The sequence below is a fragment of the Rutidosis leptorrhynchoides genome, unplaced genomic scaffold (genome assembly GCF_046630445.1).
Source record: "Rutidosis leptorrhynchoides isolate AG116_Rl617_1_P2 unplaced genomic scaffold, CSIRO_AGI_Rlap_v1 contig237, whole genome shotgun sequence".
In the NCBI taxonomy this organism is placed as follows: Eukaryota; Viridiplantae; Streptophyta; class Magnoliopsida; order Asterales; family Asteraceae; genus Rutidosis; species Rutidosis leptorrhynchoides.
This window is the reverse complement of record NW_027266485.1, coordinates 28,058-55,398: the sequence shown is the minus strand read 5'-3', so window position 1 is coordinate 55,398 and position 27,341 is coordinate 28,058. Positions and strand designations below refer to the sequence as shown.

General features: G+C 36.6%; 6 protein-coding genes and 1 pseudogene across 6 annotated transcripts; 4 read left to right on the top strand and 3 right to left on the bottom strand.

The window, feature by feature from the left end:
- Positions 1 to 254: 254 nt before the first annotated feature.
- On the bottom strand, positions 255 to 740 carry LOC139882154 (uncharacterized). Its single transcript, XM_071866521.1, has one exon. It carries the CDS (start codon positions 738 to 740, stop codon positions 255 to 257), a length of 486 nt encoding a protein of 161 aa, XP_071722622.1.
- Positions 741 to 816: 76 nt separating this feature from the next.
- LOC139882153 (uncharacterized) lies at positions 817 to 2,154 on the bottom strand. Its single transcript, XM_071866520.1, has 3 exons — positions 2,046 to 2,154; positions 1,724 to 1,959; positions 817 to 1,389 (listed from the first exon to the last, which is right to left on the bottom strand). The coding sequence occupies exons 1-3, from the start codon at positions 2,152 to 2,154 to the stop codon at positions 817 to 819; spliced, it is 918 nt and encodes a 305-aa protein (XP_071722621.1).
- A 5,495-nt stretch (positions 2,155 to 7,649) lies between these two features.
- Positions 7,650 to 10,038, top strand: LOC139882152 (putative receptor protein kinase ZmPK1; annotated as a pseudogene).
- Positions 10,039 to 10,447: 409 nt separating this feature from the next.
- LOC139882145 (protein RETARDED ROOT GROWTH, mitochondrial) lies at positions 10,448 to 13,072 on the bottom strand. The gene is made up of 7 exons (XM_071866513.1): positions 12,783 to 13,072; positions 12,231 to 12,342; positions 11,742 to 11,901; positions 11,224 to 11,372; positions 10,876 to 11,027; positions 10,675 to 10,789; positions 10,448 to 10,582 (listed from the first exon to the last, which is right to left on the bottom strand). Exons 1-7 carry the CDS (start codon positions 13,070 to 13,072, stop codon positions 10,448 to 10,450), a joined length of 1,113 nt encoding a protein of 370 aa, XP_071722614.1.
- A 1,171-nt stretch (positions 13,073 to 14,243) lies between these two features.
- On the top strand, positions 14,244 to 15,735 carry LOC139882151 (cell division topological specificity factor homolog, chloroplastic). The gene is made up of 2 exons (XM_071866519.1): positions 14,244 to 14,342; positions 15,133 to 15,735. Exons 1-2 carry the CDS (start codon positions 14,244 to 14,246, stop codon positions 15,733 to 15,735), a joined length of 702 nt encoding a protein of 233 aa, XP_071722620.1.
- Positions 15,736 to 16,581: 846 nt separating this feature from the next.
- Positions 16,582 to 20,845, top strand: LOC139882150 (mitotic checkpoint protein BUB3.3-like). Its single transcript, XM_071866517.1, has 15 exons — positions 16,582 to 16,686; positions 16,774 to 16,904; positions 17,337 to 17,419; positions 17,579 to 17,830; positions 18,064 to 18,136; positions 18,227 to 18,307; positions 18,396 to 18,477; positions 18,631 to 18,731; positions 18,831 to 18,861; positions 18,958 to 18,988; positions 19,466 to 19,635; positions 20,093 to 20,215; positions 20,295 to 20,351; positions 20,436 to 20,510; positions 20,744 to 20,845. Exons 1-15 carry the CDS (start codon positions 16,582 to 16,584, stop codon positions 20,843 to 20,845), a joined length of 1,497 nt encoding a protein of 498 aa, XP_071722618.1.
- Positions 20,846 to 25,842: 4,997 nt separating this feature from the next.
- LOC139882149 (uncharacterized) lies at positions 25,843 to 26,999 on the top strand. The gene is made up of 3 exons (XM_071866516.1): positions 25,843 to 25,989; positions 26,063 to 26,385; positions 26,459 to 26,999. The coding sequence occupies exons 1-3, from the start codon at positions 25,843 to 25,845 to the stop codon at positions 26,997 to 26,999; spliced, it is 1,011 nt and encodes a 336-aa protein (XP_071722617.1).
- Positions 27,000 to 27,341: the final 342 nt, after the last annotated feature.

The following is a 27,341-nucleotide window of genomic DNA, read 5'->3' as shown; positions in this document are numbered from 1 at the left end:
TTATAATTGTTGCTGGTAAGTCATCCAGCTATTGTTATTATTATATAATATAATATAATACTGTAACCCGTGCTAAATTGTGAGCTACCATATTTGTTTGTCTTCGGATCCATCTTAACGAAAAAGATGCAAATTGCAAAGCCATCATCTTGCATTCTGATATCAACATGCCTATTTCATTAATTCCACTGTCAATCTTATGGAATACATTAACAAGGTTCTGTCAGTCCGTTTCTAATGTCTGAAATGTATCCTTATAGAAGAAGCCATCTCATAGTCTCTCTAAAAGCATAAACTTCTGTGAATATCGAAGAAAGAAGCACATCAAGGTATCCAGAAAGTCCTCCTTGCAATCGTCCTTGGTCATCTCTGACAACTGCCCCGTAGCTTGATCTTTCATTGATTTCATGTATTGACCCATCAAAGTTACATTTAAGGATTTTTGTTGGTGGTTTACGCCATCTACTTTCCTGATCTCTGTTCACCAGTATGCTTCTCCGATTATCTTGTCGAGGTTTAGCCTGAGCTCTCTGCCAATCTTGTAGGTCTCTCATCGCGTTATTTACCACAACTGTATGTGGCAATCTTTTCCGCTCACGATACCAAAGGTTTCGCGCTTTCAGATGTGCCACATGATCGAACAAGCTTCCTCCAATTTTGATTGAGGTCCCTGTAGTAAATTCTTTAATATGTCTGGCAGCCCGTCTCCTTCTAGTACATGGCCATATGTCTCCCAGCATTGTGATGCGTTCCTGCAAAATAACAAAGCATGCAAAATCGTCTCCCTTTCTATACAAGATACACAATTTTCTGGTACTACCATTCCTCGTTGCAACAATGAATCTCGTGTTGGCAAAATTCCTTACAGGCTCTCCATAAGAATTCTCTGTACTTTGGAGGTATATGCATCCTCCATATTTGTCTCCACATCATACTTTCTTCTATAGCTAGTGATGGGCCTATATATTGGACAGCTAATCGATAGCCAGTTTTCACCGAATAATAGCCATTCATCGTTTCTGTCCTCACTAACCGATCCTGGCAATTAACTCTTGGGAGATGTATTCTTAGTATTCTGTTGGCATCAATATCACAAAAATTTCCTCTTATCATTGTGGCATCCCAAGTTGTGGCATCTTCATTTATGAGATCTTTAACTTGCAAGTCCTCCATCCTCTTCATCATAGGCGGGTGCACATAATAATCTCCATCATCTGGTATCCAGGGATCATTCCAAACTGAAACAGAAGCACCGTTACCGATTCTCCACCGAGTTCCCCTTTCTAGCACGTCTCTACTTTGCAATATGCTCTTCCAAATAACACTAAGATTATATCCTTCATATGCATCTAGGAATCCACTCCTAGGATAATATTTAGCTTTGAGAATCTGAGCCGGATGAGAGGATGAATTATCAATAAGATTTCATCCTTACTTAGCAAGCATAGCCAGGTTAAATAAATGGAGTAACCGAAAACCCAAGCCTCCACAGTCTTTCGGTCCACATAAATGCTCCCAAGAATACCAATGAATTTTTAGAGATCCATTAGATTTTGTACCCCACCAAAATGAGTTCATCATCTTCTGTAGAGCATCACAAGTACCTAATATAAGGAAAACATTCATTCATGCAATAATTTGGTAAAGCATGCGCCACCGTTTTAAGAAGTATTTCCTTTCCAGATCTTGACAAAATTCGAGATTTCCAATTTTCAAGACGTGCCTGCAATCGCTCTTTTAGGAAAGAAAAAATTTGCTTCTTATTCTTTCCGATCAGAGAAGGTAATCCGAAATATCTGCCATGGTCCAGTGGAATATTCACTCCCAATATATCTTTGATGGTAGCCGCACTCTCGTCTTCCACATTAGAACTAAAAAAAGTTCCAAATTTCCTATAGTTAACTGTTTGTCCCGACGCTCTTTCATAATCATTCAATATATTCTTTACGACATGAGAATCTGATGTGGTAGCATGAAAAAAAAAATAGACTATCATCAGCAAACAATATATGCGAAATAGAAGGAGCTCGGCACATCACTTTTACCCCATGAATATGGCCCTCCCATTTCTGCCTTCCGGAGAAGATACGACAATCCTTCAGCACACGAGATAAACAAGTAAGGCGATAGTGGATCTTCTTGGCGTAACCCCATTGTTTTACAAATCTTAAATCAATCTATCTATATATATATATTTTGATTTTTTTAATAGAAATGGTGCCCTACCCAAAATAGTCTGTATCCGTCACTGATAGTTAAGGCATCTGTCTTTCTTTTCGAGATTGAAGTTTCGAATCTTGCTTAATTATTTTGGAAAAAAACGATAATTTACTCCATTTATATGATTTTTTTCCCATGAGCACTTTCACACTTGGATCAACGAATTAAAAATACTATTTTGTTCAAATGAGAAGTGATTGTCGGATTCGTTTGACCTAAATTTTTGTTGAATGAAAATGGACAGGGCTCCATTAAAAGTTAATCACGGGGTCTTTTATTAAAGCTATTACATCGATCATAAGATTTTATTTTGTCATAAATTGGACCGTATGATTCAATTATGCAATATTATTGCTAAATTATGATTGTGCATATCCTTGTGGTCCACTCACTTTGTATGTTTCATGCTTATTCCCCTCCGATCCATTTATACAGTCGGGTCAAAAACATTTTTTTCACTCGGCGTAAGAAAAATCAATGCATCTTTATAAGTATTTTGTGATGAACATATCCTTCGGTAATTTTAAACATATATATATATTTTAAACATTATTTACACTCGGAGTAGTTTATTGTTATAAGAATATAACGTATTATTAATATTAATTGACATTTCAATGAAATCTTCAGTAATTTGAAAAATGAACGTTACTATTACTCATCAACATATATAACTTTGATAAATTTTTAATGAGTAAGATATATATTCTATGATTAAATTTTCAAACAAATCAAAAATGGAAAAGGTTAACTAAATACTAGCTGAATTGTATTTATTTTGCCTAAATACTGGTTAATTTACCAAAAGAACACGAGAATAAAGCAGCGTAGCACATCCTATCGACCTATCCTATGATATTCCGAGAAAGAAAAATAATATAATCATGAATAAATAAATAAATAAATAAATGAGAAAACGTATGCTTTCGTCCATCATTTTTACTTGTAATATTTTTTTTGTTCCTCACGTTTTTTTATTAGTCTAAAAATTTCTCACGTTTTCAAAAGTCGGCCAAAAATATCATCTATTATTAATTTTGCACATGTGATACCTAGTGGCATCTAGTCAACTAACAGATCAATATATTTGTGCATGTCATCTGACTCATCAAAATTTTTGACAAGTCATCAAAAATCAACATTTTTTTTGCAGAAATTGGTGACATGGCAAAAAATGTGTGACATGTCGCTGACACGTGTCACAATTTTATTGGTCCGTTAGCTGACTAGGCACGAGTAGGCGCCACTGAGCGCCACATAGATGAAGTTAACGGCAAAGGGATATTTTAGTCTGATTTTTGTAAATGTGAAAATTTGTTAGTCTAGTGAAAATACGTGAAGGACTAAATAAATATTACAGATGAAACGTGAGAGACGAAAGTATACGTTTTCTCATAAATAAATAAATAAATAAATGTAGCACATGCACATCCTTACTAAGCTTATTATCATTACAGCTTGTCACGAAAGCCCAAGTTATGTAACTTTGATGGGCCATGTCGTTTGTGGTATACTCATACACACATACACATAAGTTGGGCCACTGTTGATTATTAGACGCACACGCCGATGAGAGACAAATCTTTTAACCCCAATTATTATTACTACTATATTACACTATTATTATTATTTTGACAGTCAATTTTTTTTCATTGGTCAAATATGTGATTCACGAAATTAAGAGCATCCGCACCGCAAGCGATTTGAGTGTTGACTATGGTTGTTTTGCCAATCCAGCAACAATGACTGTTATTAAGAGTTTGATGACTTCTATAGTAAGAAAGAAGAATTTCAAGAAGAAGAAATGTCATTTGAAGGAAGAACTAATAGAAGTTGTGGCAAAAAAATTTTTGAGTAAGTTGGGAGGTTATTTAGAAGTGAAAGAAGCTGAAAATGTGGAGAAGGGATTGAAAATCAGTTCAGGCTGTTGAGATATAATCTAACAGCAGAGAAGTGAAGAGGGATGGAAAATTAGCAGAGAAAGAGTTAAAGGGACTAAATCAGAAGACGAAAAAGGAATGAACTGAGCTCGCGCTCGTTGTTGAGGATGTTTTTGCAACAAATTTAAAGTTGGAGAAGCTTAAAACTCACCAACCAAATGAATTTGACGGCTCGGTTCATAAATTGAACTGAAAGGTTGAGCTTGTGAACCAAGAGATAGGAGTGCCAAAATTCATCTCTGATTTAACCAAGTAATTGAAGAAAACATTGATGAAATTACCGGTAGTGGTGACTTAATCGATGAAAGGAAAGAAGTTGGCACTTGTGTCAAAATTCATCCCAGACTGAAACTAAATCAATTGACAATTGAACGAAACTTTGGTTCAATCAATATTATTGACGGAACCGAGCTCAATGGTAACATTGAACCGATTGAGACATAAGTTGATGTTAAAACCAAAACTCATTTCAACTGTGAAATACATGAAATTGACGGAAAGATTAACAACGATGACGAAAGTCTCGATGTAATCAAATGTCCCATGGGATTATCAAATGCAATTGACGGAAAAAGTTGGTTCGATTTTACCTATTGTAGGAAAGCCGAAATCAACTCGAGGAAAACCGGTCCAATTGATCGATTCAATGAGTCAAACACTCGAGTTGACCAAATTAGAGTTCTGAAAGTGAAGGAAGATGTTCAATGCTCACAAAACAAATTGATCGATGATAACGAGTTGGCGGAGCATGAATCTAGAGGGCTTTTGATCGAAATTCCTGATGAACTCAATATCGACTAATGAGTTGGTACAGTTTCTCTTTCTCTGTCATCTAGGGTTTATCGATGTTTGAATTGCGTGTGGATCGAAAATGACAAATTGGCAGAGCATAAAGTTAAAGGGCTTTTGTTCACAACTGATAAAGCTTCCTATATTAGCTAGTTAATTAGAATAAATTAAACTTTCTCTTTCCTAGGGTTCATCGTTTAACAGTTAGATTTGGGCATTATCGTTATATGATCTTATTGAATAAATTGGAGTTATGTTGAGTCTTAGCTAGGTTAGAGTAATTGTTTTAGGGTCAAAAGTCGAATGAAACAGTCGACTTTTGGCTTGTTCATTTGACTGTGTAAACGAGCTTATCACTAATAACGGTGAAAGCTTACATAGACGTGTCTTATTTTGTGAGAATATTCAGAAGACTATGAATGAAGTTCCTTTGCAATGCTGCTTACAAGAAATGGAGTGAAACAAATTGAAGCACATCTAACTTGGAAAGCAAGTAAACCATAGCATACAAGAGTGTTCGACAAGTGAGTTGAAACAGAGCATTATTCTAGACAAAGCTCGATGCAAGGCGAGTATTTCATCTCAGTCCAAAAGGAAGATTATGCAAAAGAATAAATTACAGTATTAGTGGGATTTACTTAGCAATTTTTACTTGAGTTAACTAGTTGTTACTCTTGTCGGCATGTGACAAGAAAAAGTTGCTTTTTGCTTTTTCAATTCCGAGCCGTTGGTGCTCTTGTTAAACCAAAAATCGCCGGCTGCTGCTGGCATGTTAGGACAAAAGTAGATAGGGTTTCGTGTATGGTTCTAGTATAAAAGCAATTGTATGCAGCCACAAAAAATTAATGAAAGCAAAGGAAGAAACTTTTTCATTCAAAACTGTGTTCTCTTTATTTGATTGCTTTCTTCTCTTTTTTCCTCTCTCTCGATTTAATTCTAGATGAAAGCACTAGGAATTGCTCCTAATTGTGATTGTCAAGTGTTGAATCTTCTCACCAAAAATAGGATAGATTAGATAGGCTGAGTGATTAACTCTGTTTTTACTGAGAAAGTTTGTGTCTTTTCTGGGTTTTTCGATTTTGCTGGGATTTGCAAATTGACTGGGAATCTCAATCGACATTGTAACTCATCCATTCTAGTGAACGATAGTCCTACATTGAGGTCCCGATTTATGACACTTAAACTACACGTAGACATAAATAGGAAAACATTAGGATCTCTAAAATTTGGGACCATATCATCCATTTTATGATTCAAATCTTTTACGTATACAACTATAATAGTTTATCGGTTTTTCTAACCAGTGCAATATTGCATCCAATAAGCATTTAATAAAACACATTATTATGGAAAGATCGTAAGTATGAATGAAAAATTATATATTTAATTGAAATTTTATCCATATTTAACTAATCATGATATATATTTTTTCCAAAAATTGGGTTAAAACTTTTTATTTTTCATAAATATTTACGATTTTTCCCTATTAGTAGAAATCATTAAATGTTTATCGGGTGCAATGTTGCACTGATTAGAATTTGTATACCACTACCCTTTCTTTTATTGGTTAAAAATTGAAAAAATTAAAGTTGAAATTCGCTCCACAAGTCCCTTGAAGGAGAGATCTAAAGAGAAAATAGGGATACATATATCATGTATATTTTTTATTCAATTGTATATTTGATCTCATAATTAATAATTATGATGTGGAAAAATTGAGAGCATCACTCAAGATGCTCTAATGGGTAAATAACATTATCGACTTTCCAAAACACCCAACATTGATACTTCCGCTCGTTGTTTTACTTCTGCCACTATTGAGCTGATGAATTCAAATCGTGCTATAATGATACTATTGTTTGTTCCTCCGACAAGGCGTTGCCCATGATAGCTTATCCAAGTGGTCTCACTAGGGACGGTGTACGTGCTTGTCTATCGGAAGTGTGCTTTGGGAAACCGGCCAAGGACCAAGACTACCAATTAACATTGGAACTTTCCGCTTCAATCTTATACTCCATATCCCCCTCAAAATTCAAATATTTCTCCAATTGAGTATTGGGAACATTTAAAAAAAAATTATATTAATTAATGTAGTTGACTCATTATGAAAGACCAAGACTATTATTCAAATACCTAACATGACAAAATCTTGAGCACCACTTCAAGTATGAAAGAGCCCCCTTTGGTTTAGCATAACTGCATGTGGACAGCATATTTGAACTTTATACGTAATTATTTGGTTGTTATTCTTAATTATTGCTAAAATCCCTTTTGTCAAAAAGCCTTCATCACACTGATTGAAATTTCATACTCAGATTTTGAAAATGACAACACTATAGTTTTGTCAAATGAGTTTTGTGAATTCAATCCACTCACGGTTTTCACACCTCGTCAACTGGTTTTCGAACTTTTACCTACCTACCAAACTATATAATCCATCCGTCTCTAACGGTCGTTTTTACTCTACAGTAAAAGCGATTTGGCACGGTGGAGGTACAGTAGTACGAAAATTCAATACTTGTACAGAAAATCGTCACTTTCCCCAGGTTTTGACAATTTCCCCCCACAAAATTCCAAACTTTGGATTAACAAAAGCTATAGGTAAGGTACAAGTCTAAAACACTGGATAAATCAAGAGTCAAAAACAAAGAAAAACTGAATAAATCAAAGGTTGTTACATGGAATGACTCCATTTTAGCCATGGATTTCTGGGTTTTGCTTCTTCTGATTCTTTCATGGATTCAAATCTGTTCATCAGCTACCGACACACTTTCTGTCGGCTCGTCATTATCAGTTGACAAATCAGGGGACATTTTGGTTTCCAAAAATGGTGTTTTTTCAGCTGGGTTTTACTCAGTCGGGCTCAACGCCGTGTGTCTCGCCATTTGGGTCTCATCCGCCGGAGAGTCTACCGTCGTCTGGATGGCAAACAGAGACGAACCCATTAACGGAAAAAGCTCGAAACTTTCTCTTCTCCAACGCGGAACCCTGATTCTCATCGACGGCGATAGCCCCCAGAATCAGGTAACCCTTCATTCTGCCGAGGATTCCACAACAACTTCAATTTCAAACTCCATCTTTAGGTTGCAGCTTCGTAATTCTGGGAATTTAGCTCTTTTTTCGAACAGTACTGAGATTGTGTGGCAAAGTTTTGATTCGCCTACTGATACTTTATTGCCAAATCAACCACTTGGAAGAAACACTAGTTTGATATCTTCGAAAAGTGGGACTGATCATTCAAAAGGCTATTATAAGCTTGCTTTTGACAATGATAACGTTCTTCGCCTTTTGTATGATGGTCCTGAGTTTTCTAGTCCCTATTGGCCTGAACAAGAGCTTGTGGATAGTGGTAGGAGCAAGAACAACTTCACTAGAAATATGGTTATGGATTCTTCTGGTCATTTCACTTCGTCGGATTTTCTAGAATTCTATGCTACAGATGCTGGTAGTAAAATTCTGAGAAGATTGTCTCTTGATTATGATGGCAACCTTCGAGTTTACAGTCTAGAGAAAGGAAATTGGGTGGTTTCATGGCTAGCTGTTCCACAAACTTGCGCAATTCGTCGATCTTGTGGACCGAATAGTTTATGTTCTTACATTTCTGATATCGGCAAGACTTGCACGTGCTTGCCTGGGTACAAATTTGCAGATGATCAAGATTTAACTGCCGGCTGTGTTCCAAAGATTGAAATTCCTTGTGAAAATAATAGTGACTTTGCAGTTGGCTTCCTTCATCTCTCTCATGTTGATTTCTATGGGTTTGATATGGAGTTCCGTTGGAATTTAAGTTTTCAAGACTGTAAAGATTTATGCAAGGAGTGGTGTCAGTGCAAAGGCTTTAGACTAATAGCTGTTTCTCAAAAGGATACGCATATTCCTTTCTTTATCTGTTACTTTAAGAATATATTGCTCAACGGATACTATGCTCTGAGCGTTGATGGGGACATGTATGTTAAATTGCCAGCACAATATCTGTCATCTGAATTTGAGCCCCAGAAACCACCAAGATTAAATTGTTCCAGTGAAAACACAAAGTTGGTCAGACGTACGCGTGGTAATAAAGTTTCTTCTTTGGTTTGCCATTGCACTGGGAAGTGTACAGCTGACCTGCATTTTCTTGGTATGGTGCTGCTTATTCAGAGCCGACAAAGATCAAAGCACGCAAGGATGCCTACTTATTGCATCTAAGTTTCAGAAGTTCAGTTACGCGGAGCTGAAAGGGCGACACGTGGTTTCAGTGAAGAGATTGGTAGAGGAGGTGGTGGCATTGTATATAAAGGCATTTTATCTGACAAACGAGTCGCCACAATCAAGCAACTGAATATTGGCACAAACCAGGGAGAAGCCGAGTTTCTAGCAGAAGTAAAAACCATAGGAAATCTTAACCATATGAATTTGATAGAAATGTGGGGATATTGTGCAGAAGGAAAACACAGATTATTAGTTTACGAGTACATGGAACACGGATCATTGGGGATGAATCTTTCTTCCAACACACTCAATGCAGAGAAAAGATTTGATATCGCCTTAGGAACTGCGCAAGGATTGGCTTATTTACACGAAGAATGCTGGAGTGGGTCCTACATTGCGACGTGAAGCCTCAAAATATTCTGTTAGGATCCAACTACCAACCGAAGGTGGCTGATTTTGGCCTTAGCAAACTACTTAACCGTGGTGGCGGCGGTGACGACGTGTGCTCTCGAGAATGAGAGGGACAAGAGGCTACATGGCGCCGGAGTGGGTTTTTAATCTTCCAATAACGTCGAAAGTGGATGTGTTTAGCTATGGTGTTGTGGTGTTGGAGATGGTTACCGGGCATAACCCGACTGGTAGCCGGGCCACCAGCAATGGTCAGGTAGGAGAGAACAATAACAAAAGATTAGATATGTGGGTGAGGCAGAAGATGAAAGATGGTGAAACGATGCCGGATTCGTGGATCGAAGATATCATTGATCCTAGAATTAGAGGGCCTATTGACCTGAAAAAGATGGAAGTCATGATTAGAGTGGCCTTAAGATGTGTAGAGGAAGATAAAGATGCCAGACCGACAATGAGTCAGGTTGTGGAGATGCTTATGCAGCAAAAGTAATAATTTTGTTCAAACTACTTGGTGCAATTTTTCCATACTTGGCTTTTATGTGTAAATATGATTCTAAACATGACTTTGAGAGGTTTGTTTCTCCTGTATTGCTGTGTATATACGTCACCATCCAATACTATCAGTAGTTTGTTTGCAAGATTGGAAAATAAACATTCTAAGAAGCTGCTTTTCATTTAATAAGAGATGCAATACAGTTCATTTAATATTTCAATTTCAAAACTGATGAACTGATAAATTATTGTCGATGGATGTTACAAAACTTCCAGCAGTCGGTATCTGCTCAGGAAAACAGATTATTAGGATTCATGACGATAACATTAACTTGACATAACAAATGGAATGAATTTTGTGTCGCTTTTGTATAGCTGCCCTAGCTCGAAACTGTCCTATCTTTGAGTCAAATTCCAGTTGACTCGCTAACTATTTCATATATCGAAATAATGTTTTCGACCGTTAATAAGAAAATGATGCACCATTCCAAGAGATCCGACCGCCTATTTTGGATGACCTCTTGTAGAAAATGTATGTTATGCTGCAATGAGTAAAAATAAGATGTTCAGAAATGTGTGCAATGTATAGTTCAGAAAAAATAGAGGTCCAAATCACATTATAAAATATATATACCTCTACAAACTTTAGTTTGAAGTCGAGATTTCCGAAGCGTTGTGTGACTTCATATTCCTCACGGAGGTACTCGTATATTTGAGCATATCTAGCCTCTCTCCAGGCTATTTCTGACCTATACAATGAGAAAAGGAATAGATTAGATATAACCATGCTACATTTTTACACCATAAATATTAGCACACAGCAAACGGCCATCACCTGTCAAAGAGACCAACTTTGAGGATCACATCAGCAAGATTTGAATTAGCCTTCCCAACAAGCTGAAGAAGCTTTGTCCTATCCATTGTGAAAGTTCCAGTTTTCTCCATAGCACGGTTTATACCAGCAAATTCTTCCACCATACCATCAACCTGACCAAAAATAAGAAATTATAAATTATGGGGCTATTTTGAATTTTCTAGCAAATGGAAATAATCGATTAATGTCTTGGGAGAAAGTTTCCATAGTTAAATTGCAGTTATATTATACAAAAGCGTCAGAGCACGACACACACACGTACAAAATCACAATAGAGATATATCATCAGAGTTATACATAGACATCTACCTGTGAAACAAAATAATCCAATGCTATACTTTGGCCGAGGACACTCCCAATAATGCGGATGCTATCAGTATCTAGATTTTTCAGAACAATGTAGTCGGGCCCTCCTTGCATATCTTCATCTAACAATGGTTTCTCTTTTACCACATAATCTAAAAAACAAGATGAGAAAAACAGATATTAGACTTGCAAGTAAAAAATATGACAATATAAAGTATATGACAAACAAGCAGTTCGACCAAAAGTAGTTTTCTATTCGCATGCCTAGTACCATGGAAAACGAGATAATAATTAATAACTAATAAATACCTATGGAGATGAGGCAAAGTGTGGTACACTTCACCCCAGAGATCTCAACCAAACTTATACAAAACATTAGATAATGGAATGATTGAAAAGTATATTGGAGAGGTTAATTCTATTAAATGCAGTGGCTGAGCAGAAAGAATCCAATATATTAGGTTTAACTGACGTTATCATCCAAGCTTAACGAAATAAAGGATTCTTCATAAGAAAGTTACCATCTTTCTTTGCTTCTCGAAGCAACCCAGAGGAATACATTCGAACCATGTCTAGGTAGGTTTCAACCTCACGATCTTCAATGTTAAACAGAACGGCAGATCCGTAATGGAAAACAACAACATAACGGTAGCTACTTACTTTCTGTTTTGTGCTGGGTACCTAAAGAAATCAGAGGTTAAAAACCCATGATGATACAAATTACAAAACAATAAAAGACATAGGTGAGAACCTGTTTTACTACACTCTTAAGTCTAAACAATAGGAGAAAAATCAGAAACATAGAGCAAAGAATGAAACTTGCATGTTCTGCCAGGTCAAATTTGTACCAAATAGGAGACGAGTTATTCTGAGTTATGGTTATACTGCAATGTCAGCTCTTAAGGGTGTCAAATAATTTAACAGCAATCCCCGTGGTTGAGAAAATAGTTATTAAGCATGGCAAGAATTTAATAATCAAGTAGGAAATAAATGCTTCTTTTCCTTCTTACAGTATTATCTGAAGGGACACTGCAATATCTGAGAGCAACATAATTTGTTGAGCGAGAGGAAGGGGGGATCACATTGCTTAGATTGTCGGCTTGCATTCTTTTCAAATCGATACTGTCAAAAGCACGAATCTGAGAAGCCAATTAATCAAGCAGAAAACAGAAAAATAAACAATGGTAAGGCAGGCTGGCCCGAACCCTTAAAGCATGTGCATAAGCAAAAAGAAGGAAGTACTTCAAAACTGGAAATTAGTCTCAGCTCAATCCAATTATCCAACACAGTTCGCCATATTCATTATGTGCAAAATTCTGCTTTCATTATTATCCAAATCAGTCTAGCACAGCTAGAAAATAAAACTGGAGCAACCATCAAGGCATCCATAAAAAAACACAGAAAATAGAATTGATCAAACACTCATTTATAGCACATCAATACTACAGGCCAACCAAATTCGATACATGAAATACAAACCAAGAGAAGTTCTCGTCTATCATCAAATGCAAAACGAATAAACATATATAAAGATAACAAAAAGAATATGCAAAGTGGCTAACCTAGTGGAAAGAAAATATGCTTTAACGGGAATCTTAACGGCCTCGTCATCGTCCCTATCAACAAACCCATAATAGTCGTGACTCGAATCAACAGGCCCAGGTATCAAATCCGAATCATAAACCGAAATCCGAGACGGGACAGCAGAGAAACATCTCGAGCTAAGCAAAAACGAAGCGGGTTTTGTTGGGTGAGATGAATAAAGAGGTTTAGAGTGATCAAGGACACGATGTTTGCAGGTGTTTGATAATTGGTTTAAGAGAAGAGAAGCAGCAGCTCTCCATCTACCCATTCACAGAGGCTGCTACAATGAAAGCTTTTTTAAAAAGGAGTCTTTGCGGTTGTCGCCGCTCAATGTTGAATGAAATCAAACAAATTTAAGCTATGGGCTATGGCTGCTTCAATCCCCATTTGTATTCATAGCGAGCCTCTGCGTTAACAACTGAGGTTTTGTCGACCACAAACAAACTGAATTTTTCACAATGGTGTTTAAGTGTGTTTGTTATTGTTTCACCATCTGAGCTCTTTCATCCTTAATGTTTTAATTCGTCTAAATCATCCCTAATGCTTATAGAACTAGATCAATTTCATCCAGGGGATATTAAGTGAAGAGAAGCGATTGTGTGGTAGCCACATGTGCGGTGTGCCAACCGAGATCAGAATTCGACGATATTACGATAAGAGTGTTTTTTTTTTTTTTGGATATTCGAGAGTGGTTTTATTTAATCCTTTAGACCAATAAAATATGTATGAATTTGATTTATGGGATTCGAACCAAACAAATTGAGAAGGATGGTACATCCATCACCATCAAACCAAATAAATATAAGGCCAAATCACATCCTTAATCATGGTTCGTAAAATCGCAGTAATTTAATCCCCATCTTGTCAATTATTACGTCAAATTCGATATCAAAGACTTCATTATCAACATAAAAAAGAAGAAAAAAGAATTTCATTGTCATTATTAATAATGAAGAAAGGAAAATAAGATATTCTTCTATTGCGATACATACACTAATTCCATGCTTGATTCATGTCAAAATGATGGTATGCTTGATTCATGTCAAAATGATGGTAGAGATGAATTGAACATCTCTCTTCTTCGATTCTGATCAATGATGGCACATGTGGCCGCCACACAATCAGTTTTATTGATCTAATATTCACTTCGGAAGGAATTGATCTAATTTTTGAAATACCAAGGATGAATGAAGCTATATCTGAACTTTAGGGGTAAAGAAGCTTAGATATTGAAACATCAAGGACAAAGTGCACGGTTCGGCCAATACCAATGTAAATATGGAACGACGTCGTACGTGCTACTGGCAGTAGAAGAAAGAAACAGCCACACTTTGAGCTGAGCAAACAAAGTGAGTGAGAGAGATTTGGTAAGAGCTAAAAAAATCAATTAGTCGAATTCTAGGAAAACAAAGAAAAAAGAGAGACACGGAATTGAAGTAATGGCGATATTATCTGGGGATCTGAGTGTCTCAGCAACACTGGCATCTTGCTATCATCATCCCAAACACTCTCTTCGACCCTCTTTGCCTCCTTCTAAGGTTCGATTTTTCTATTACTTTTTTTATTTGATTTCTAAATTTTCCGTGCCGATCCTGAAAAGTGCTTTTGAATGGGGATTGGGAACATTGAATTCCGATTTAAGGTCAATGGGTTTAACTTTAAAGAGGGAATTGTGACATTGTTTGTTTCGAATTGAAAGATTAGCCATTTTGATTTCTCAACAATTCTGTTGGCTTTTTGGCTACTATGATTTTGATTCCATCGTTGTATTACATAAAGGCGGGCCCTTTTAAACATATTATACTCTGATGAGCTCTGGTATCCTCGAACTAACTATAGCCACATCAAGGATGCCAGACATGTATATTCTCCGGTATCCTCGAACTAACTATTTTGACAGCATTCATAAATGATTATTAGACTTTAGAAATAGCTGTTCAGTGATTCTAAATTCATCAGGTGCAATTAGCTTATTTCAGTTGAACAAATAGATGTACAACTTTATTTTAACATCTCCATTTCGCTTCCGAGGTTTACTCCCAACAACTGCAACTTGTAATTGTAGACGGATAGTTTAGTGGCTGGGAAAGCCGTCTCAAGAACATTGCTTCTTCGCTATGTGTGGAAATTAGACATTTAATCTTCAGGGAGAAAAAAAAACCTCGGACATTAATGTCGTTCCATATTTTATTCTGCGTGCTTACATGAAAACTAGAGCTTACCATTTTCTTCCCTCTTTACTGTTAAATTACATTATATGACTATGTTTGTTCCATTTCCTAGCTGATTATATAGTGGCTGATGGGTTTAGTTATTCATGCATCGTAGGTGGAGTTTTCTTGTTTTTCAAATGGTGCTTCTAGCATATCTGAACCCACCACAAAACGGTCTGCAAATGGCATAGTGATCAAAAGCAACAGCACGCGTGTTCAGTCCAAACGACTTTCTGGGATCTCAGGGGATTTCAACTTGTCCACGGAATCGGTAAGCCACGAGCTCGAGAGCTTCCTCCTGAGTGCCATAAATATGAACTTCTTTGAGAGATTGAACTTGGCATGGAAGATAGTGTTTCCTTCTGAGACGTCGAGGCAGACATCTAATGCAAGGATTGCTAAGCAGCGGTTAAAGATGATTCTCTTCTCCGACCGATGCGCTGTTAGTGACGAAGCTAAACGGAAAATCGTGGATAACATTGTCCGTGCTCTATCAGATTTTGTGGAGATAGAATCGCAGGATAAAGTTCAATTGAGTGTTTCTGCCGATACGGATATCGGCACTGTATACTCGGTCACCGTGCCTGTTCGTCGTGTGAAGCCGGAATACTTAGAAACTGAAGATGCTGGATCTATAACGAACATTGAATACCTAGATAAGGGTGACTTATCAGGTTCTGTTGATGTCAAGTTTGATTTCTATGTTCCAGAGTCGTGAACACAATGATTCCTGAGTTTGAAAGGGAACGTTTGTACTTTTCTCTTTCAAAGTATGGAACTTTAGCTAACTAGAGAACCTTACACTTTTGGTGTATATATATATATATAGTTACTTTCTGCATAATGATTGCTGGTTTCAGTCAATGGCATTTGTTGTTATTGTTTCCTACTGCTATTTTTGAGGATGGAAAGGCTGCTTCCATCTTTTGGTATTCTCTTCTTCTGTTTGTGTGTTATATATCTGTGAATCAGGAAAACGAATCTATGTTTGTTTTCGTTGAAGATTGATATGATTATGTGACTGATTGAACCATTGTAATTTCTTCAAAATTTTATTTAACCTTAAGCTACAAATTTATGTTGCATAAGAATAAGATCGTGTCCAATGCACTCGACTCGTATTTGGGTGAAAGTTTAGGAGTATGAAAGGAGATTTTGACCTTTCACCCCTTATTTATAAGGGGTCAAATAGAATGTTTTAAATAGTCAGGGGCAAATCCTCTACTTAATCCCAAATGTAAGGTGCGCAGGGAATTATCAGGATATTTTTGTAGTATCACAAAATCAAATATTGTTGGTGCGCTTCCTTACAGATTCTTTCTTCATTCTACACTCAGTTGACATTAAACTTTACTTCCTGTCTTCCTGATTCTTGCATTAAACAAACAAATATTGTTGAATTTAATTTTTCGAAATTCAGCTGTCCTTTAATTTTCCCGCTCGTTGATTCAAAGGAACAAATCCAACTCAATTCTGGGTCAGATTTTCAGTTCTGGGTCAGATTTCTCATATTGTTGACGTGTATTCGAGCATTGAGCTACAATTCAGTTCTGGGTTTTAAAAAATGAGCGGATTCCATTTGGAATTCAAAAACCCAATCAAAGACGCGGTTTCAAGGATCCATTTTGCGCCCCAGTTCAACGATCTTCTCATTTCCTCTTGGGATTCTGTGAGTTTCATTTTCCCTTCTTGGATTCTTTTACTGGGTGTTTCAATAACTAACTCCAAGCATTGTTCTTCACCTCTAATTGGGCAGAAGCTTAGATTGTTCGATGTGGACACTTCGGTGCTCAGATTAGAAGCTCCTTGTGAAGCGGCCCTCCTCGACTGTTGTTACCAGAACAGTTCAACAGCATTAACAGCAGGCTCGGATGGTTTAATTCGAAGGTATGGTGTTATCACAATATACTGCTATTATACCCTATTTTTCATTTTAAGCCATGACTTGCTGAAAGATTCTTGCTTCGATGTTCTTTTTCGCCTCTCATGTCATATGTCTTTCTTTCATACTAGCATTAACCTTAAACCATATAATGTATCAGGCTGAATCCTCAGGCCTAATTTCTTTCAGTAGCATTTTCTTCTCATACAAACTTGTTGGTTGATTAAAGGGATAGCTAACAGAAGTATACACCAATTGGTTGATCAGCATGTCCGTAGCATATAGCATTCTGGTTTTAATGAACTGCATCTTTCAATATGAAAAACAAGTTTGCCAAGTAGATTATATGTTGTGAATTATTTTTAAACTCTCTAAGATTGTATTTGTATGTTTTCAAGAACTATGGATTAACACCTTGTTGTACAAAATTTTGGTAGGTATGACTTGAATTCAGGAAGAAATGATGCAATTGGGAATCATGATGATATAGCGACATCTGTCAGCTACTCCGATGAGACACGTAAGCTGCAATCAACCTTCATAATTATTTATCATACACATATCATTTTGGTTCGGATGCTATGTTGCTTCCATATGCTTCCATCCACTGATCATTCAGCTAAAGTTTTTTGCTTTATGCTACAGAATAATAACACCCTTTTCATTCCTTTATAAGCAGGCCAAGTGATTAGTGCTGGTTTAGACAAGAGGCTCATGTCATGGGACACCCGTGCAGCAAAGCCTCTTGTGCACTTCATAGAGTTAGGTGCAGAGGCTGAGTCCATGTCGCTCTCTGGGTATGAACTGATGGTAGCCATTCAAACATCAGTATATACATATGATGTCCGCAACTTGAAAAGACCAGCCGAATCAAATGAATCGCATTTGGATGTCCACATAAGATGTATCAGTGCCTGTGCTTACTCTAGAGGTATGGTTCTCATAGACAGTCAAAGTTTCAGTTTTTCTTGCCATGAAAATGGTGAAAAGTAGGAATCTTTTTGTATGTAGAGCACCGGAAATGAACTATGTTTAGCTGGAATTGACATACAACTTCAATCTGAACGAGGGACTACTGTTTTTATGAGCTACTATATACCATGTTCTGATTTGAAGCTTTTCTTTGTATTTTAATGATTTTGAAGAGAATTTATGTCCTTCCAGGGTTTGCAGTTGGTTCAGTAGATGGACGGGTAGCATTGGAGATCTCACATCCGTCAAATTCAAACGACATAAGGTTGGATTTCAGATTATGCTGCTATGCTATGGGTCCCAAAATTACTTTCTAGATGTTGCAAGTAGTGAATACTTGCTTTTTTCATTGCAGTTTCATGTTTCGGTGTCATCCAAAGTCAAAGGATGGAAGATATCATCTAGCATCAGTGAATGATATTGTATTCAATCCATTGTATGTATCCTGCGCAATTTTTTTTTTCCTTTTTATGTGTTCTTATCACAATGTAAAAAGAATTCCTCACTGGGAGTTTTGGATTCAGTATTCGTGGTGCTTTTTATACTGGTGATAATCAAGGTTATGTCAGTGCCTGGGACGCTCAAAGTAGAAGAAGGCTATTTGAGGTACTACTAATCTTCATGTGCACATGAAACTAGGGCCTTCTTATATCTAACCTCTTAACAACAAAATTTACATATATCTAAGACATTGCCTTTGAAAACAAAACCATGCTTCAAAAGATTATAATCAGAATTCTCTTTCTTTCTTTCTTTCAGTTGCCTAAGTACCCAAATAGTGTGGCATCTATGTCTTGCAATCAAGAGGGACAACTTCTGGCCATTGCGTCAAGCTACACATATAACGAAGCTGGTGAAATGTTAGTATTTGCTCTTGTTAACTTATAAGTATTAAACATCTACTCTTCTCGGTCACTTATCAGTTTTATTGAATGTATATATGTTGCCTCCTATCACAGAGAAGAGCCTCCTAAAATCTTTATACACAAAGTTGGATCATAACAACAATAGACCTGTCTCTTCTGGAAAAAGAAGGGAATGATTTTGGATAGTTAGTGTCTGCAATCTGTATTGGTTTTCTGGCAGATTTTGGTTCAAGGATCATTCATTCTTTCTGGTCTGTAATATTGTGGTCCAGATGGAAATGCTGGCTGTATTTTTTTTTGTAGTTTAACTATGTACTTTTCTATGGATCCCAATATAATTATTAGATTTCACTTTTGCAAGATTGCATTATCTGTTTCTTTTCTTTTTTTGCTTTTTAGAAAATGACTAGAGAGACTTTTTTAACATTTTTCTCTTTTGTTCGTTTGACATGGTGAAAAACAAATAAGAATACTATAGTGGGTGGGGGGGCCTAATCAAGCCCACGTGTAAATTTCAGAGCCTTCACGTTATCTGCACGCAACAATATTTCTTCATCCTGCAAAACTCTATCGTCCACGTTCCGTATCCAACCGCTAATAATCCGTGAAAATCGTCAACTATAACTATTTTTTATTTAATTTCAACGAAAATAAAAAATCAATAACATTCCTTTCTCATCATTACTCTATCTACTCACTATTTTGTACTTGTAATTTTCCAAAACTAGACGTCGCTCAGTCTCTCTTGTCAGCGAGTCGGACGGTGGGAAACATCATGTCCGACGAGGAGCACCACTTCGAGTCCAAGGCAGACGCCGGAGCTTCCAAAACTTACCCGCAGCAGGCCGGAACTATTCGCAAGAATGGTTATATCGTCATCAAGAACCGCCCATGCAAGGTATATCTCCCGTAGATATCTTTGCTTTCGCGATCGTCTTGTCGAACTGCTCGTCATTTGGATGTTTGAATAGTGCACCATTGAGCTATGTCTTTGTGTGTTATGTGTGATATATATATAATGTCTTTTGTGTGTTCCCTATGATATGTTAGATTTTGATTCACCGTATCGTGAATTTGATCATCGTACTAATTGCGGATATGATGATCGGTTTATTTGTGTGGAATTTGAGCTTATCATTTAACTTTGAATATTAGATAACAGAGATTCGAGCTTACTATTTGTGTGCACCGATTAGTCTACTTGTGATTTTGTGCAGAATGCATATCAGCTGTATTTGTTATCCTCTCATAGTAAAATAAGTTAAAACAGATCATGTATTGGTTGGAAAAGGATTCAGGGACCATTTGTTAAATGTGATGTGATCTTCTGGCTGATCTATATGCCTTCGGAGCAGGTGGTTGAGGTTTCAACATCAAAAACTGGCAAGCACGGCCACGCTAAATGCCACTTTGTTGGAATTGACATTTTCAATGGCAAGAAGCTTGAAGATATCGTTCCCTCTTCCCACAACTGTGATGTAAGAACAAAAGCATTTAAAACTTTGCGTAATCATCTTTTTTGCTCTCCCATGCTCATATCTCAAGTACGAATTGTAGGTTCCACATGTCACACGTACTGAGTACCAACTGATAGATATCTCCGAAGACGGATTTGTATGTTTTAAATCTCAAACTTATTTACACTCTTCATCATGATTAGAGAGAATGACTTAGCTGTGATTATGACGATATCTTCAGGTGAGTCTGCTGACTGATAATGGTGGTACTAAGGATGACTTACGCCTTCCAACCGATGAAAGTCTGCTTTCGCAGGTTAGATTTTTAGTTCTTGTCATCCTCTCTCTGTTCCGATCAAGTTGTGTTTGGTCTGGCAGCTTTCTCATATTAAATGAAGATTAATATGTTAACTCGCACTTGTTGAAATGAAATGTTTGTAATTTGTTGAAAACATTCCTTGTAAAACAATCAAAATTTGGTTTTTATAAATGATTATTATAGCTCACTCGCCTTACCTACAGATAATAATTGATCTTTCTTTTGCTCAGATCAAGGATGGATTTGCTGAGGGAAAAGATTTGGTCGTGAGTGTTATGTTTTCAATGGGAGAGGAGCAGATTAATGCACTGAAGGACATTGGCCCTAGGTAAAAGATATTAAGGGTTTTATTTTACCGAAGCATTGTATGATTGATGACTCACTATTATCGGTTGTGTTCACTTTTTAGACAACGTTCTCTTATTTCTTATCTCTTATTTCTATTTGGATATGACTGAATGTATATAGGAAATTAAAATATCGTAACGTTATGCATACTGTACATATAAAACTTCTTCTGAATGGAGTGAAACTAGTAAAATAAAAATGAAATGATTTTTATGTTTCTAAAAGCATGAAAAAAAGTATTAAAAAAAAATTACAAAAGTTTTTATTTGCTGATACATTCAATATATTACTGTGGTCTCGAAGTACTGTTTGCCTTATCTTTCGGTTTTTCTTCTTTTATCAACATCGAGTGAACAAATAATACACGCATGAAAAAATAAAATAAAATAAAATAAAGTCATTTTCTTAACTAGAAACTAATTCAACATCAATACTGTGGTAAGTATGACAAGAGATAGTTGGGAATACAGAAAAAATAAAAATACTTATAGTCCCCAGCTAGACCTTTTGAATTCCTTGATAAAAAAAACGAGTACCCTAATGCATGTGCCTAGGCCGATAATTAACATTATAAAGGTCATGATAGACTGGAGGAGGACAGCGGTAGTTGGGGCCGTAAGGACCTACTGGCGGAGACGGCGGTGGCGGGATGGAGGATTAGGCATTGATTGTGGCGGTGGCGGGAATCGAGGATTGGGCATTGATTGTGGCAGTGGTGGAGGTGGAAATTGGGGATTGGGCATTAATGGTGGCTGATGATGAATGTTGTTCAAATAAGGATCCATCGGGAATCCTCCTCCTCCTTTAAGTGATTGCTGCTCTCGTATGAATTTTTCATAACCATCGAAAGCTCCACCGATATTGGTTTTACCAGTTCGAACCCAACAAAGCGTAACATGTTTCTTGTACTTGTTGAGCTTTTTCAATATAATGGTTGGGTCTACTTTTCCAGTCACATATGCCATTCCCTCGGGTACATCAATGGCATATGCCGTTCCTATCATATGTACATCAAAATTTCAACATAACATATTATTATTATTATAAGATCGCAAATGCTACACGTTTCAAATTTCAGGATGATGTGTACGTAATATATACTAGAAACTAAATATCTAAAGAAACCTTGAATCAGAGAAAGTAGTAGAAAACCTTTGATTTGGCTCAAAACTTTAGTCAAGGACTTGTGCCAATTTGGAGACTGAGTGTTCACCTTAAATCCACATGTCTGCATTGTAACAGAAAATAATTAAGCATGAGATCGATAACAAGTTAATTAGTCTAAAATTCACTGACAAATAATAAGAGAAAGAAGTAATAACAACCATGTTAGCACCGGCGACAATTGGCATTAGCGTAATCGACATAATTAATACCTTGGAAGAGGATGAAAGAAAAGAAAAACTTGTTTCAATTAGCTAGGTCGAATGAGATTAAGAAGATACGATTATAGATAGATGTATGTATGTATATATGGGATACGTTGCTGAGGTATTTAATTTGTAGAAGATGCTCCCTAAAATTAGTAGAGATTTTTCTTAATTGATAATTAGTGGAGATTGAAGTTTTTACTTTACACAAGTATATTTATATTTCCTTTTTCAATATGAAGTTTCGTTTTTTGTGTAGATTTACTTCCATTATGGTATAGTTTTCGGTGGTCCGATTAGTTCGTAGTGGTATATCATATATTTAAAAGCTCAAAATAATCAGCTACATTTAATAATATATATATAATATAATGACGTTGTTCCATATTTGTTATGCAAAGCCCAACAATTACCGTCGATCGATCAACAAATCTGGAAGAAAATACAGCAGTAGTCAGTGGGCACACGTTTTTGCCTATTTGGAAATTGGGTTGGATCTAATTATAAATATGCTACGTAAGAAAATTATAATGTAGTGCTATTAATTACCTAATCAATGGTAGAGGGACCAACTAACAAAAAATCTTGAAACATAGAGGATGCAATAAGTTGATTGGAACACCAAGGACGTTCTGGACTATAATTGATACTAGATCTATCTCTAAATGGGCTCATAGCAACGATTGAAACAGTAAGACCAATATTGTAAGTTTTTCCCGGACTATGTTGTAAGGTTTTCTTTTGCCTTACAGCAATATGAAGATATAATAATTTCTGCTACTTTCGTCTCAAAATACACGACTTTTTATTAATATGACATGATATAAATAATGGGTTTTTCTAACCAGCGTAATGTTGCACATGATAAGCATTAAAAACTCATTACTATTATGGAAAGATTGTACGTATTTATGGAAAAAAAAACCCAAATTTTTGAAAAGATTATATATCATGAGTACATATATATGGATAAATTTCTCGATCTTTCCATAATAATGACGAGTTTTTAATACTTATCCAGTTCAACATTGCACTAGTTAGAAAAACTCATAAATAATACGGTGTAATGAGGATATTTTTGTCAATAAAATATTGTTTAAATTTTCTAAAATTTTATATTCATTTAATTATACCATGTCATATTAATCAAAACATCATGTTTTTTTAGATGGAGGGAATAATAAATGGAGTATATACTACCTCCTTTTTGTGGGTTTTTCTTTTTCTTTTATATATATATAGATTATAAATTCTTTATACAAACTATCCACTAAAATCTGATCCTCCTAGAATCGAATTCACAATCTATCGATGAAATAAATGTCTAACCATTAGACCACGTACTGCTCTTGATGGGTGTTGTTCTAGCATTTTGCACGCAGTTGAATAAATTAATTTTCTATTTTATGAATGAATAACTGATTGCTACTTAGTATTAAACTTAACAAATCATACCAACAAAGAAAGATATTGTTGTATTTAATACTACTCATATTTATTTGGGAAGGAACTACGTGGTATACACTATTGTGCACGAAGGCATTGTAATTTTTATTTTTTATTTTTTGATGGTTGAAGGCATTGTAACTTCATTATACTTTGCAGCTGATAATTAATATTGTTTTATTAGGAGTATCTATATATAATGATCATTAATATTGTTTTATTAGGAGTATGTATATATCACACTCCCGTCTATATTTAAATATTTAAATGACACATTTTGGAGTTTAGATAGATTAAGAAATGTAACTATTATAGGTATTAATGACTAAATATATCTTTATAAATAATGATTATTCTTTATTTTGTTAGTGAATATGAGGGTATAGCTGGAAAAAGTAAAAAAAATTATTCCTAAATTTAGAATAGTACAATTATTCGTGGACTAGATAAAAGCAATTTGTATCAATTATTATGGAGGGAGTAAATAGTACTATAGCCTGAATAATAAATATAACTAGCCTATGTGAAAAATTATGGCCAGAAGAGAGACGGGGTGACTTTTTATGAGCGATTTCCCATTCCTACTCCAATGATGGGCACACCATTTTTTACACTTCAGATTTAAAAGGTAAATACGAAAATATCTTTTCGAAAATTAAGTTTTCAGAACAACTAATCTGTATTAAGAATTTAGATTAATTAATTTTTGTAATTAATATTTTCGAAATTCAATTTTTTTAAGAAAAAATGATTTCTTAATAATTATACCATTATTTTGTGGTGGAGGAAATTAATTTAATTGATGCCGGTAATGGAGTTTACAGATTCAACTCAAACCGGAAATGGGATTTTCGGATTCAACTCAAACCGGAAATGAAATTTACGGAATCAATGTGAAACCGGAGATGAAGTATTCGGAATCTATGTTAAACCGTAATTGGATTTTCCGGAATGAATGTAAAATCGGAAATTAAGTTTCCGGACTTAATGTCAAACCGGAATTGTCAATTCCGAATGACGGTAGCGTTAATGAAAATTCCGATTTAAGTTTGTCCGAAAATTGCATACACGGATAGATTTTGCCTATAAGACCTCCGCACCTGTTCTCACTTCCACATTATTTCTTCGTCTCTCATCCGAATAATTTTAAATTTTTTAATTTTTTCTTCGATTTTATTTGCAATATTTTTTGAATTTGATTTTTTTTTATAAATATGTCTTCCTATTTAAATTTATACTAGATGAGTTCTATACAATTCGTGGAAGGCAATGTCGTGGTGGGCAGCGTTCCCGACGCAACGTATTTCATCAATGGTATTTTGAGTTATGATGATTTTTCTCAAATAATGTGCGATTATGCCGGAATTCAAAGAGAACGGGTACAATTGAATCTTATTTATGTATACGTGGTTGATAATGGTGAAAAATAATGTATCGTGATTAATGATGATGCTACGTTATCATTGATGTATCAACATCATTCTTGGAGTCGTGACTTGTTCATTAGCTACAATCCGATTCATAATTCGGACCGGACATCAAGATTCAATGCCGGGAGAGAGGGTAGTAGTAGACCTCGCGGAAGACGGGGAAACGCCTCATCGGCCGAGGATTACATTGTTCCGCCCGCAAGAGATTATCATGTGTTTAGCAACATGGATGGGCCTAATGAGGTAACAAACCGCCGCATTCCTAGTGGACCAGAATTATACAATAGTGACCCTAGTAATATAAAGGTGGGAACACATTTTTCTAACAAGGAAGAGCTTCATGGTGCGATAGCGATCTGGTCAACCAGGCGGGGAGCAGAATTTCGCGAGACGAAGTTAGACCGGACAAGATGGGCTGCATAATGCGTTAATCGTCCAAACAAACGTACTAAGCAGCCGCATGACGGTATTATATACAACTGGAATATCCGGGCTTCGTTCAAGAGAGAATATCGCACGTGGCAAATGACTGTCTGGTGTGACGGGCAAAATTATGACGGAGAGGACAACGAACGTGAAGACATGAATATTTCGCAAGATCACGTTGCCCACATTATACTGGAAAAGATTCGCGACTGTCCAAATTACCCAATGAAGGCCATAGTTGCCGACTGCGAAGCAACATTCGGTTGTAAAATTGGGAAGCAAAAAGCTTAGGACGGTAAGCGAGTGGCGATGAACCAGGTTATGGAGATTGGGAGACAAATTTCCGCCAACTACCCAGCTACATGCGAGCTCTTCAACACTGTCACGATGGGACTACAGTGCAGTGGAAGTTCAAGAAGGAGGACGGGATTGTGCAAGCAGGAGGAAGATTTTCAGGTACCAACACATGTTTACCTAGCACATTAATAAGAATTTTACTTCGTGTACTGATTATTGTTATTTATTCAAGTACATATTTTGGCATTTTGGTGCCACGAGACTTACTTTTCAACACAGTCACCCGGTAGTTACTGTCGACGCAAAGCATCTTCGTGGATTGTACAAGGGTAAGGCGGTTGTAGCGGTCGTAAAGACTGCCAACGACAGAGTCGTGCCAGTAGCATATGCGATCATAGACGAGGAGTCGAACCATAGTTGGTATTGGTTCTTAAAATACCTGAAAATTTACGTTCTACAAGATACGTTCACCTGCATTATCTCTGATCGTAATTCGGGCATCCTGTCTGCTATTGCGAAGCTCGATAGCAAATTTTCAAACTGGGGAGTTCATAGGTGATGTTTACAACACTTTAATTGTAATTTCAAGTTCAAATTAATCCATGAATTAATTATTGCTTCTGAACAGGTACTGTATGGAGCACATTCGTGCTAATATGCTGTCAAACGTCCCGAAGAAGAAAGGATTATATGCCTTATCTTGGGCAGTTGGTACCGAGTTGGATGAGGCTAAGTATATGAAGGCATGGGCAGATCTTATAGAATCGAGTCAGGCTGCAGCAACTTATCTGCAACGTATTCCCCTAGAGAAGTGGACATTGTTCCTAGACGGATTCCACCGATGGGGAACAACCACGTCGAACGACGTGGAGAGTTACAATAACGTTCTCAGAGGCGACCGCTTCTTGCCGATCAGGGCGTTCGTTCAGGCAACGCATGCAAAAGTCATGGCAATATTTGCAGACGAACTGACGAAAATAAATAGATACAGATATGCGCTTGCACCAAAACTGATGAAAACATTCGATGCAGACAAAATGAATTATAGACGGTATTCAGTCTCGTTATATCCAAATGCTCCCGGCCGTACGTTCAGCGTCAGATCTCCGCCATTGCGTCTCGGAGTTACCGGCAATGAACATACGGTTCAATTTGATATGGGTTCATGAACATGTTTATGTTGGAACACCTACAGGATACCCTGTTCTCATGCAATGGCCGTTGCGAAGGAACTTCACGTCCGTCGTCTAGACCTGGTTCATCGTTGCTTCACAAGGGCTGGTTGGAGATAACAATTTAGTGGTGTTTTTGGCCCTCTGCCAAATCATTGGCCCGAATCCGATTTTTTGCTCCTACCAGACGACAGTCGCATGGTTCATCATACCGGTCGTGGTCGCAGAAGAGTAAACAGACGACAGCGTGGCGCGATGGACTACCTGAACATGACCGGTCGAAGACCACGAGGGTGTAGTAATTGCAACGGCAGACACCACGATAGAAGAAAATGCTCG

Bases quoted from the DNA above. Each gene is read 5' to 3' on its own strand.
- LOC139882154 (XM_071866521.1), bottom strand. From the start codon at position 740: ATGCTGGGAGACATATGGCCATGTACTAGAAGGAGACGGGCTGCCAGA.
- LOC139882153 (XM_071866520.1), bottom strand. From the start codon at position 2,154: ATGGGGTTACGCCAAGAAGATCCACTATCGCCTTACTTGTTTATCTCG. The intron at 1,960-2,045 runs GTAAAAGTGATG...CTACCACATCAG, and splicing joins GGGAGGGCCATATTCATGGG to ATTCTCATGTCGTAAAGAAT. The intron at 1,390-1,723 runs GCACGTCTTGAA...CATCCGGCTCAG, and splicing joins TCCTAAAAGAGCGATTGCAG to ATTCTCAAAGCTAAATATTA.
- LOC139882145 (XM_071866513.1), bottom strand. From the start codon at position 13,072: ATGGGTAGATGGAGAGCTGCTGCTTCTCTTCTCTTAAACCAATTATCA. The intron at 11,902-12,230 runs GTAAGAAGGAAA...TGATTTCTTTAG, and splicing joins GTGTCCCTTCAGATAATACT to GTACCCAGCACAAAACAGAA. The intron at 11,028-11,223 runs GTAGATGTCTAT...ATTTTTGGTCAG, and splicing joins TGGATTATTTTGTTTCACAG to GTTGATGGTATGGTGGAAGA.
- LOC139882151 (XM_071866519.1), top strand. From the start codon at position 14,244: ATGGCGATATTATCTGGGGATCTGAGTGTCTCAGCAACACTGGCATCT. The intron at 14,343-15,132 runs GTTCGATTTTTC...CATGCATCGTAG, and splicing joins CCTCTTTGCCTCCTTCTAAG to GTGGAGTTTTCTTGTTTTTC.
- LOC139882150 (XM_071866517.1), top strand. From the start codon at position 16,582: ATGAGCGGATTCCATTTGGAATTCAAAAACCCAATCAAAGACGCGGTT. The intron at 16,687-16,773 runs GTGAGTTTCATT...CTAATTGGGCAG, and splicing joins TCATTTCCTCTTGGGATTCT to AAGCTTAGATTGTTCGATGT. The intron at 20,511-20,743 runs GTTAGATTTTTA...TCTTTTGCTCAG, and splicing joins ATGAAAGTCTGCTTTCGCAG to ATCAAGGATGGATTTGCTGA.
- LOC139882149 (XM_071866516.1), top strand. From the start codon at position 25,843: ATGAACCAGGTTATGGAGATTGGGAGACAAATTTCCGCCAACTACCCA. The intron at 25,990-26,062 runs GTACCAACACAT...TATTTATTCAAG, and splicing joins AGCAGGAGGAAGATTTTCAG to TACATATTTTGGCATTTTGG. The intron at 26,386-26,458 runs GTGATGTTTACA...GCTTCTGAACAG, and splicing joins TCAAACTGGGGAGTTCATAG to GTACTGTATGGAGCACATTC.